This window comes from Priapulus caudatus, unplaced genomic scaffold, assembly GCF_000485595.1.
Source record: "Priapulus caudatus unplaced genomic scaffold, Priapulus_caudatus-5.0.1 Scaffold378, whole genome shotgun sequence".
In the NCBI taxonomy this organism is placed as follows: domain Eukaryota; kingdom Metazoa; phylum Priapulida; class Priapulimorpha; order Priapulimorphida; family Priapulidae; genus Priapulus; species Priapulus caudatus.
In genome coordinates this window covers 236,828-248,589 of record NW_014577439.1, presented here as the reverse complement: position 1 = coordinate 248,589, position 11,762 = coordinate 236,828, and the positions used below count along the sequence as shown (strand labels likewise).

Here is an 11,762-nt window from a genome sequence, read left to right as displayed (position 1 = left end):
GGGCACCTACAATATACTACATGACATTTACTACATTGCTTTATTTACCTGGTCCTTGATTGTTGACTGCAAGCAACTCGTTCTTTGCTTTTATCTGAGATTGTCAAGTTTTGCGACCTCTTCCAGTGACACCTCACTCCCGTGTTGGCAAATAATGATAGCCAGGTGTGCAGCGCCGATTCCAGAACTTGCACCGTATAACACAGTGTGAAAACCCCTTCATAATAGGCTCGATCGATGTCCTAGTATATTCACCAAACCCCGTTTTGAAACCAAATATTACAAATGCTGCGGTTTATGAAGGCTGAGCTAGAGAGTAATCTGGCGTGGGGGGCACGAATGACGCGCCTCATTGCCCCTGCCGACGGATGCGAACGGCGCCTATAGTACTAGAGCTAGAGCTAAGACAAAGCTTATATGCCCAACTAGGCTGTGCGACGGATTGTCTCATACAATCCGTATTGCTAACGCCGGTATTGTACGTCCGCCAATGCAGACGTAAACTCCGCTTTGCTAATCATGAGGGCGTGCGGGTTTTTGCCCCATACTGGGGTCTGCGTCGCCGCTCGGACTACGGGTATTGTAACCTAGCAATACCGTTTCATCTGGAGCTTAGGCAAAGCTTGAACTTCCACACTGTTACCTTGTATGCATTATTAGAACCGTAGTCGTACTTAGCTCTCGTAGCTCGTATGATGTCCGCATTTTGTTTGTTCATGTTACACTGTGATGAGCGGCCTAACTTTTCCAGCTAAACTTGCCATGTGAGACTCTTGTGTTGACGTGTCTCTTCTCGGGTGCAAATCCACTTTAGGCAACTTATTATCTATATTCACGAATGTGATGCACAGATTTCTGTGATCAGCCCCACTGATGCACACGCTGTCTGCACCGGACCTTTGCAGTGGATCCTACTGCTGTGCGGTGCGTCTACCGAATGAGTTTTACCACACGACTCCCCCCTTGCTTATCAGTGAGCGTATAATGACAAATCTAATGACTAAAACTTATATTAATATCACATTAATGAATAAGCGAGGCGTACGCGGGTATAATACAGGCTTATCACAGGCACTGAAGCGTATCAACTGTAAAACACACGCACCGCCGATTGCGCTACACTTACACATACAATATATAGTGTACTAATACTATTTAGCTCTACTAGTATATAATTTACTCTATATTTATGTGTAAGTGTACGCGCAATGGCGGTGGCGTGTGTTTACAGTTGATACGCTTCAAGTGCCTGTGGCGCGTATATTTGTCATTATACGCTCCTGATCTGCTATGGATACCCGGTTTAATCTGCAGATTGCCGTAACGCTCACCTAGATGCTACGCCAACGGTTGCCAACACAATCCTCACCACCAGAGATCACGCTGGACATCATCGGCTTTTGATTAATAAAAATTAATCAAATTAAGTTAAATTGCGCCGCCAGAACAAACGATTAACGAGAGTAATTAATCTTCGTGTGTGCGTGTGGCTGTACGGACTTGCGTACCCGTCCCTTCTTACAAGTACGATTACTACGCCCTATATCGAGTTGTTGCAGAAGGACGGCGACTAGTCATAATCTGTGGTGCGAAAACATGATGCAGCTGTTTTTCCGTTCCGAGTTATGAGTGTATAGACGGACATCTAGGCCTCATCTCGTTGCTCAAAAAAGATACGAAATGTACGACGAGGGTACAAGTCCATGGTTAACAGTGACCCTAGCAATCGGGAGCGAAGTAAGAAGAGCGAGTTTGCTGGCGTATCTATAAACTCCTTTTAAATAGATAACAAAAATTGCCGTGTTGTGCCATTGATCTTCTCAATTCATATGCCGAATGCGCCCAATGTTTCCTGTGGTCTATTCATCCTAAGAGATTAGAATTGACATAATCGCAACCGTAATTTGACATATAATTTGCAGAATGATGGACCATCTCGCACTTCGATGCGATCCAAACAGGTCCACCATCAAACAGTGCAAAGCCTTCTCCAGTGGTTGGAACTGCTATTACACAGAATCTCACCTACAACCTGGTTCTACTACTGAGCATTCAAGCTATGCATGTAAGTGTAAAGATTGTACATAACTAGATCTTCACTATTGCTTTCACTCTCTCTCTGCATTACTCTATGGCCTCTGCCATCGCAGAAGTGGATTAAGGATACTCTCCAACCTTGGCCGGGTAATTGCTGCTAAATAAATGCAAGATTAAGAGCGATTATTGCTGAGATGAATCGAATCAATCCACGTTCGCTTTTATTTATTAGGAGGGAGATATATCTCGCTGATGGCGCTCAAGCCAAAAAATTTCATAAATTTCCAAGCAGCCTAATATCGCTTACCACACAAATTTAAAGTTTTATCGTACAAACATGGTATTTTGGATATTTCTCCATTACCAGAAAGAGTGAGGCATACAAAATTTCGCCACCATGTTCAGCCACAATACTGGTACCAAAATAGCCGCATCAGCGGATTTTCTCTTTAAGTTTCACCTACCTTTACTGACGAAAAAATGCGAAAAACTGCCTAAAATTCTAGCTCGCATGCGTTCGAACTTCTATAATTTTAGCGAAATAAAGAGCAGAGAGATACACTCATAAAATACGGCACTTAATAACACATCCCCTGACGCTCCTTTTTTACAGCAATATGTACCATTAAACGAGTGTAAAATGAAATTATCTCCAAGTTTGTCCAATCCACAGCAGAACATATCCATGTATACACGACTACTAAGTCAGAAATTGAGAACTGGAGAATCAGCGCTATTTTTCTATTTTTCACACATGATCGACCCGCCCTGTGTGAAAAATGCGCCGTGCCAAAGGTATGTGAAATATCGGCATCAACAATCTCACTGTTATGTACCTTACTGCGACAATATCGCAGTGACTAAACTGACACCACCTAACATTGGTTAAAATGTTCATGCACTGCAGAACATTACGACGCGGTTGACCAACGCCAATTTCATGCAAAAATGGGCGACCAACCACCGCCCATCTGCCTGACGGTCACTGTCAACAAACGCGGGCTTTCATGTAAGGTGTTGTTGCGCACCTGCTGTCGTTAGATACTATTTTGGAGCTCTTGTTGCGGATACTTGTTGCCGATCAGCGGTTAGGTAGCTACAGCTGATTAGAGAAGCTCCGTCGCAAGCCCTCCGTCGCTGCCGGCCTGCCCTCGCGGTAACGCCCGGGGCACCTTGTGATAGGCACGTCTGCATCGCAATATTGCGGTCCCAGCGTTCGTGTACAACAGCATACAGTGTGCAATATGCACTTAAGCACAAATCAGTATTAATTAATGCTCCCTAACCACGTAATCTACTACTGGTAACTCTATTCTTTCAATAAAACAGCGCATCACAATAATAAAACACATACACGCCCCTGCTACATATCGTTATACACCAGGCACATACAGACAAGCAGCGAGCTGCCGTTTACAAATGCAGTACATATTTTACGAGCGTGGGAGCTTCTGCAGATCGCAGGGGCGCAGGTTCCTGGCGGTGTCCAATGCGCTGACGGGTGCCGTGGTGATCCCCAGCACTGCTGAGATCAGCGGAACCTGTGTGCTGACAGCATCGCGGAGCTGTCAGGCACCGTTGCGACCGTGTCTGTCTCTTGCTCCGAAAAACTGCTTCGGCATATTTATACAAACTGGAGGACATGCATTGGCCTGAGCGTCGGTCAAGGCCTTGTTGCGTGCGCGATGGTGCAATCCTGTCCTTCTCCAGAATTTATGCGATAACTGAAGGAGATAAGAAGCTGTGGTACGCTCTTGAGTCTGGTGTCGGAACCGCCGCAGCGTTCGCATTCATTGTTCTTCATATTTCCCATAGTTCACATTTGTTGGCGGCATCGTTGTTTGATCTTCATCAGTCGGCATGCGACATCAAGGTGTGATGTCCTTCTATACTAGGTACTAAAATCTCATGGTGTCGCCTTGTGTAGGTGATTACTTTCTCTCTCTGCCGTCGCATATTTTCTCTTCTTTTGTTGGGTCACGCGCGCGACACGCGTGCGGCGTGTGCGGCTGGTGAGAGCAGGACCTGGTGTCCTTCGCTTGTTGCCTTGGCTGTTACTAAAATAACCTATGACGTGATCTGCTTACGTTTAATGACCCGTGTCGTTGGGTTTTATACTAGGTTAAATAATTTGATATCTACGTCACTACACAGCTGTAGCAGGGTTGATGTTGATGGATACTGGCTGAGTGAATTATATCGTGAAAATGCTGATTGTATGATGTCTCTGACGACATGACGTCAGCCACGGCTCACTATATATGTACACGGGCATTAAAAACGCTCTGGCAGACTGACAGCTCACATGTACCGTTATATGAAGAAATGAGCGTGCACACAGGTGGCACATAGTGTTAGCCATCGAATAAAGTTGAAAAAGAAAATCGGTAAAATGTTTTCTAAAACGTTGAGAATATCCTTAAGAAAACAAGTCAACTTAGTAGGGAGTCACCTGTATATATACTTGATTCTTTCGCTCTGACACAGGGCTACACAGATAGAGGTGACTGTGCATGGCCGTAAATTTAAGAGTATGCCGTGTCAGAAATAATTTCGTATATAGAAGTAACCACCATGTAGAATGTGATATTTTTTATCAGATTTGAATAACAAAATTAATTAGGTACATGTTACTGTGTTGGCAGAGGCTCCATGTTGTAAGGACAGTAATATTTTTGTTCTAAAACGTGTTGTTAATATTTAAGGTACAGCCTTGGAGACTGTCAGAAACCTGTCCCCGAATCAGCGAGTGTGATCGAAGACATTGTTCATCGACAGATGATTGCTCTTGTATGTTTGACTCAACCTAAACGAAAAGATATATCTTTTTCTGGTTGATCTTGGAAAAGTTGCAAATGAAAAGTTGGAGTATAGAGGCGAAAACCTTCAAAATATATTGAGTTAAACGTATATTGATATTATATTTAACTTAACAGCAAATATGTCTTGTATCTCATAAACATTTTTATGGTCTGTATTTTTTGTCAGATGCCTTTTCTTGAACTATTTTCACTTGATATGTTATTAAAAAATATTTTTAAGTTGTTTTTGATTGGTTCTCAAATGCATACCTATTCGATTAAAAAATTAAATGTAATAATTAGTTGTTGTCCCAGAAGCATTTTATTGAATGACAACACCATATAATTTTATAATGACTGTATTTTATACGAGTAATTTTACAGGGCTCTTGTAATAATTCAATAGCAATATTTCAGCTGCTCAAAGCATGTGATGTTGCCATGCTGAGAGGGAGCAAATCAATTGGTATCGAAGATATCATATTCCTTCTACGAAAAAACAAGGTATATAAGGCTTTGATTCTAGGCAGTACCATCTTAAGATGAAATTTTAAGCTGTCAGTTGTAGTTACTGAATTCAAATTATAATGGGCAAGTAATCCCCAAAGGGACTATTCTCAATACAGGAAGAAGAAGATATATAATTAAGTATGTTCCTGTGTATTTGCTCTTTTCATACAGTTTAAACTTTCTCTCAGGTTAAGCTTCAGCGTCTTATTCAGCACCTAGCAGTCAAAGACTTAAAGTCAGCAGCTCTAAAAGGAACCAGTTTGGAAGGAGAAGATGGTAATATTCTGAAAGAGTGTAAAGAGATGTGTAAGGTCATGAGATGGAGGAGAAAGAGAGAGAGAGATGAGAGAGGAGGGAGAGAGAGGGGAGGAGGGAAGGGGGAGTGTGTGTGTATGTGTGTGTGTGTGCGTGCGTGCGCGCGCGCGTGTGTGTGTGTGCGTGCGTGCGCGCGCGCGTGTGTGTGCGAGAGATATAGATACACAGAGAGAGAAGTGGGAAGAGAGAATACATCTGGTAATAGTAAGCCAACTAGTAATCCTATGTTCGAGAGTATCACAGCATCATCGGCAAGCCCACACATATATTAACATCAGTAAGTGCATGTGTTTACTATTCTAATTTTTTCCACACGTTTCAGATTTGAAATCCGATGTCAAGTCAATCGCTGCAGGAGTGAAAAAAAACAAAAGGCAGATTTGCTATGAGTTTTTATCCAGCATTGACAATACAGGTCAGTATTACGTTCATTAGAAAATATAATATACAAGAAAACATTGTACAACACATGATTTTATTTGATCCACATAACTCATGGTTTCCCTAAAAAATGGTGGCAGTATTATTGATGTTTTTTCTGTCTCCTTGTTAGCACTCGGTTGTGGGAAATGGTTAAGATCAATTGAATTTGAAATGTGCTTTGTTTTTGTCATAGGTGAATTGTTGGAGCTATTCGTAGAGGATGAGTTTGATGCTGTGAAACAGTCAAGAAATATTGTAAGTATCATCAGATGCACATTTGTAGTACTTACCAGTTTAGAGTGAGGCTATTTCAGGCTTCACTATGTGTATTAGCTGGTTGTATAACATAAGTGACGATATCAATATTCAACACTCCTATTTGTTACCTAAAGGATTCCTATCATATTCTTATCATATTTGTTCCTATCATAAACAAATAATGTAAGAATGTAGTAATGTAGAAAATTTAAATCTTATCCCTGCTAATCACATAGACACTATTAGTAGTATTACTAGTAATTACTAATAGGATTCGCACATGAGATATGATATCTGTGATAAGTGATTACAGTCAAACCTGCGTTAGCGACTACCGCAATAGAACAGTCATCTGTCTATAAAGAGGCATTTTTGGCATTTCCATTGATGCCCTATAAGTGCCATTTGTACTGTGAAACCACCTACATAGTGCTGATACATGTCTATAAAGGACGTGTGGGCCTCACTAAAGTGACAGATATGTAGATTTTTTACCGTTTGCATGTAAAGGACATCATGTACATACTTGTTTCTGCGTTGGGTTTCAGAGGATGGATCACATGTCACGCTACATGGACAGCGCACAGTATTTACAGTTCTGTCTAGCGAGACAGGCAGGCTTCAGTAAGTGCTGCCCTCTGCAGTCTAGATCAACAAACGTCTGTAAAATTAATGTGAAAATACAGCCCTGTCAACTGTATTCGTAATTGTAGTTAATCTGCAACGAACTTGTATTTACTACATTTGTTGGCAGTTGAGATTTATCTTGGGTATAAAATCAGACTGTAATAATTCAATTTAAAACACTTACCTGTTCATTGTGATTATATGGTAAATTATATTTATGTAATATGTAATTGTATTATATTTGTAATTAGTTCCCGGTATGACACAAGTTGTTTTCTTTATATAGCAGGTAGAAAGTACAGGATAAACAAGTTCAGAGACTGGTTGATGCAAAGCATTGGAGATTCCTTAGAAGTGACACCTAATGCCCTCGCACTCGACATCATTGGCTACCTGGCATACGAAACTGTTGCTGAGGTATACTCATACCTAGACTTTGCAAGCAAGCACTTGGGTTTTTCACAGAGATAGGTTCAGTCTTATTTTAGGACCCTGGGTATTAATTAAAAGGGTTTATGTTTAGGTTGGGGTTAGGTTAGAATTAAGGTTTGGATTAAGGTTCGAGAGAGGGTTAGGTTAGAATTGGGGATAATAGTTAGGACTTGGGGTTAGAATTAAAAGTTGTTATTATGGATGGGATGATTGTGACAATGATGATGATGATGATGATGATGATGATGATGATGATGATGACGAGTGGTAATACTGATGATTATCCTGTTGATGGTGATAATTATAGTGATGTATGTACCGGGGACCTAATTCAGGTTTGAGTTGAGAGGGATTGGGTCATCTTAAGCTTTCTGCTGTCATTGTGCATTACTGCAGTTAATTGTTTCCGTCTCTCACATATAGATAGTCGATCTATCGCTGATAGTGAAGAGAGATTTGGCAGCTCAGTTTTCTGACCCGGTGTCTCGCAATTGTCCCGTCAGTGGACCTTCACATGATGCCTTCTCCCTGCAACAGGGGGCACCACTGGTCAGTCCCACCTCAGGATCATGGCCACCATCGCCTGGTGGTAATCAGGTATGGAATGTAGTGTGTGTAGGTGTTTGGGCTATTGCGTGTGTGGGCATGTACATGTGTGTGCATGTGTGTGTGTGTGTGCGCGTGTGCGCGCGTTTGTGCAAGCACATGAATAATTTCACAGCTGCCTGCTCACCCTGCACAAGAAAACAGAACTATGTTTACTCGATATATTAGGGTGTGCAGGTGCGCTATGATTCTCAGGATATGTGCTTTGTCGTGTTTATCACGTGAATAAGTGTGCACTGTCTTTAATAGAAGCAGTATACACTGCCTTTAACAGGAGCATGCACCGCCTTTACTGTGATGGTGTAACAAATTACGATGTCTGTTTGTTCTTCCTAGCAGAGTCCACCATCTAGTCCGACATCCCCGGCTATGCTGTCGCCAGGTCTAACGAGCACTGGTTCGCCTGGTTTCACAGCAAAGTCAAGAAACAAGAAACGAAAAGGGGTTAGTAGTGAGTCCAGGTTCTAGCGTGGTAGTATAGCTTTCACGAAGATTTGAAACTGTAAATCGGCAATAACCCAGATAGCACTGGCAGTAGATTTTCTTGGAGTGATCTTGCATCTTGGAGCACTAAGCCGATTTGTTTTTACTATAAACGGACAAACAAAAAACTGGAATTGTTTTTTAAAGTGTGCTCTCACAGCATTGATTAGCTACAGTTGTCTTTAAGTGATGTCGGGTGGATAGGGTTAGGGTTAGGGTTAGGGTTCACTGTTGATTTCCTAACGTATATATACATCACTGCTGCATTACAGAGCGGGAGTCACCCGGCTCTGGAATGCCAAGCAAACTCGGCGATCCTTCCGGGCGAGATACGAGAAGCCATGCGAAGGTTCGGTGAGCAGGTCGGCCCATTCTCGCAGTTCCTGGTGAGTTGACCCTCGTCACATGCTCATGAGTTCCTCACGTCGTGTATAGTGAGAACTATGTAACCTAAATTCATGCAGAATTTCATTCGTTCTGGGTTTCGTGTATCTGTTGCCAGCCCTCCACAAACTGTGTGACAATGCTTATAACTTATATTAATATCAATTTATATATTGTTTATTTGTTTGATAATCTTGCAGAGACCTTATTCGGTTAAGCCAGGCAGCAAGCTACTTTGTACGTGAGAGAGTTGTCGGACGTCATCAATCTAGCGTCGCCGACCGGATACAAGGAGGAACAGAAACTGTGCTGCCATCTGTTGTTAACGACTGGTAGTGAAGGATCTATGGCTGGGAGTTACTGCTTATATTACGAGCAAGTCTTGTAAACTTGATCAAGCATGCAGTGAATGTGAATTTTTTTCATTCATTACCGGTGAAACGTCACTTTATATTTGTAAATTGGATGGATAGACTATGACATTACTATTCTATGTGCAGTCAATCATGTTACCCTTTTACCATTGGTAAAAGGTATGTATTCTCTTTCTCTTGAGTTGTGCACTAGCTATATGCACCTCTATAATTGTATATTGCGTGAGCACAACCCCCCCCCCCCCCATCCCTCCCGGCGGCAGTAGTTCTGCATGACGGATCAGAAAAAATGTGAAGAGTCATTTGTAAGGAGCGCATCAACATGATTTGTCACGTGTTTATTTGCGTTGGCAGAGACGTGGAGGCAGTCTAGACGAATATAGACACCTGCCACGCGACCGCCTATAAAGACAAATGTGTAGCTCTGAGTCTCCAGACGTAGGGCTACATGTTGTGCTACCACTCTGCTACTGTAGCCCTACGCTGCTGAGCTGCACACCTGTCTACTACTGCGCCTGTAGATAGATGACGTTCCGCGGCGATTGGTCTTAACAGAAGGATGCCGTGTATATCAGTTGGATCTTTGCCTCCGGCTAGGTTGCGATGGTATTTTTGCTCACATGTGCTGCGCTCTTGTAAATGGAATCGTGACCGTAAACAAATTGAGCTTTGTCGTATGATTCACAAGGGTTGATTGACAGCTAGAGATGATAGATATTTATCTATACCTGTATATATATATATATATATACAGCGGAGATCACTTTGTAACTCTGCAGAGTGTGGTGAGGGTGATGTCATAACGTGGGTCATAGCAGTGTTGTGACAGCGTTCGACCTTATAGGCTGCAATAACCCTTGGCCCCACTCCACACTATACCATGCCACAATGTCTCATCTTGACAACATCATATTATTTGCTCCAAGATGGAACCTTGACTATATGTCGGTAATAGCTTCTGTAAATATTTGTGCCAATTTAGTTTTAAATGGTTCCTGTAAGGTTGTGTAGAAATTAGATTTCATAACATCACAACTGAAAATAAATGTATATATATATATTTGATTTATTTTATATCTATATATGTTACCAGACTAATAAGATGTAATAAGTAATTCAATGTAACTAATATACACAGTATCTAGTATACTTGTTTTTACGTTTCTAGTTAAGAAGCACGTGGTCAGTGTACCATCGTGTATATGGCGAACCCCCACTCCTCTCTTTCTCTCGCTCTCTCTGTCGGCATTAATTCAGTGGGTAGGAGTACTACGGTAGTACTAGTATAGTATGAAACTCCCAGATTTCTGATTTACTTCACCTACGCACAGAATATTTTATTAAAATTTTACACAATAATTTTTCCATCAGCTCTCATACCAGCTAGTATTCCCAACCTCCTTCCCAGTGCACTCATCAGTCTGGAGTGACTCACAGGTACCTCAAATGGATAGCCAATCAGCGTTGTGATAGCGGAATTCAAAAAACGCTGCTTGGTGAGGAAGTGTCACCAAGTCGACATTTTGGCCCCGGATTTTTGCATGCATTCGTGAACGCCATGTATACGCTAGTCTAACTGGACAGGTCTAACAATCGGCAAGGGTTGAATATATTAAGAGTGTGGTTATCTCACCCAAATGAATAGTGATGATTTCCCCACCTTCTAAACAAAATAATTCTTAAAAACAGACTGCAAAGCTCTCGCCGTTAGAATCTCATTCTGGAATCTTCGAACCCAGCGTTGACTCTCGCGCCGCCTCCTCTCACGTCCTGATTTGGCTCGGTAGAGAACGCCTTCTCCTCGGTGCCCCCTAGTGTTGAGAGGTCGAACAACGAGCTGGCCACCCTCACGAGCCTCTGTCCGAGTCTGAACAGTCCCGTCATCTCCAGCAGCTGCCGCGTCATAATGATGATGATGCTCCAGAGGAGCAGCACTGCGATGATGAGCAACAGGCTGGAATATTCGCGAGTGTTGCGCGCCTGATCCACCTCAAGGTGACTCGCGTTCAGGTCGAGGGTCAACGGTTCCTCCAGCTGGTGCAGGCTGGTCATGTAGGCGCTGAACAGCTGAAGGAAGTGCTGCGCCGTCACCAGGTCCGGCGCCAGCGCAGCGTTTGCTGCGACGATGCCGCCATAACGCTCGATGCTCGTGCGCAGTAGCGACCCCTGGTGATGGTTGTAGAATCTGTCGGCACGCGCCGAGAGCAGCGACGCCTGGTGGAGGAGTTGGTGGTGTTTCGCGCGGCTGCTGCGGAACTGTAGCCACGCGTGACGTGGCAGCTGACCTGTCAACGAAACAACGAGCAGACACTCAGCAACGCCACCTGTAGCTGTGTAGCTGTGTAGTCAGCCCTTTACTCAGCAACGCCACCTGTAGCTGTGTAGCTGTGTAGTCAGCCCTTTACTCAGCAACACCACCTGTAGCTGTGTAGCTGTGTAGTCAGCCCTTTACTCAGCAACGCCACCTGTAGCTGTGCAGCTGTGTAGTCAACCCTTTACTCAGCAACGCCAC

General features: G+C 43.0%; 1 protein-coding gene across 3 annotated transcripts in view; it reads left to right on the top strand.

Moving 5' to 3' along the window:
- The window catches only part of LOC106809703 (transcription initiation protein SPT3 homolog), a 17,342-nt gene extending 7,032 nt beyond the window's left edge, over positions 1–10,310 (top strand). For 2 of the 3 annotated variants that reach the window (XM_014812875.1, XM_014812873.1), the window contains exons 3-13: positions 4,743–4,827; positions 5,256–5,342; positions 5,537–5,624; positions 5,986–6,078; positions 6,280–6,341; positions 6,893–6,968; positions 7,258–7,388; positions 7,827–8,000; positions 8,346–8,453; positions 8,765–8,878; positions 9,077–10,310. In XM_014812875.1, coding sequence (XP_014668361.1) covers positions 4,743–4,827; positions 5,256–5,342; positions 5,537–5,624; positions 5,986–6,078; positions 6,280–6,341; positions 6,893–6,968; positions 7,258–7,388; positions 7,827–8,000; positions 8,346–8,453; positions 8,765–8,878; positions 9,077–9,121 — 1,063 coding nt within the window. In that variant the 3' untranslated portion in view covers positions 9,122–10,310. The remainder of the gene's footprint in view (positions 1–4,742; positions 4,828–5,255; positions 5,343–5,536; positions 5,625–5,985; positions 6,079–6,279; positions 6,342–6,892; positions 6,969–7,257; positions 7,389–7,826; positions 8,001–8,345; positions 8,454–8,764; positions 8,879–9,076) is intronic. The other variant, XM_014812874.1, reaches the window with a different exon arrangement.
- Positions 10,311–11,762: the final 1,452 nt, after the last annotated feature.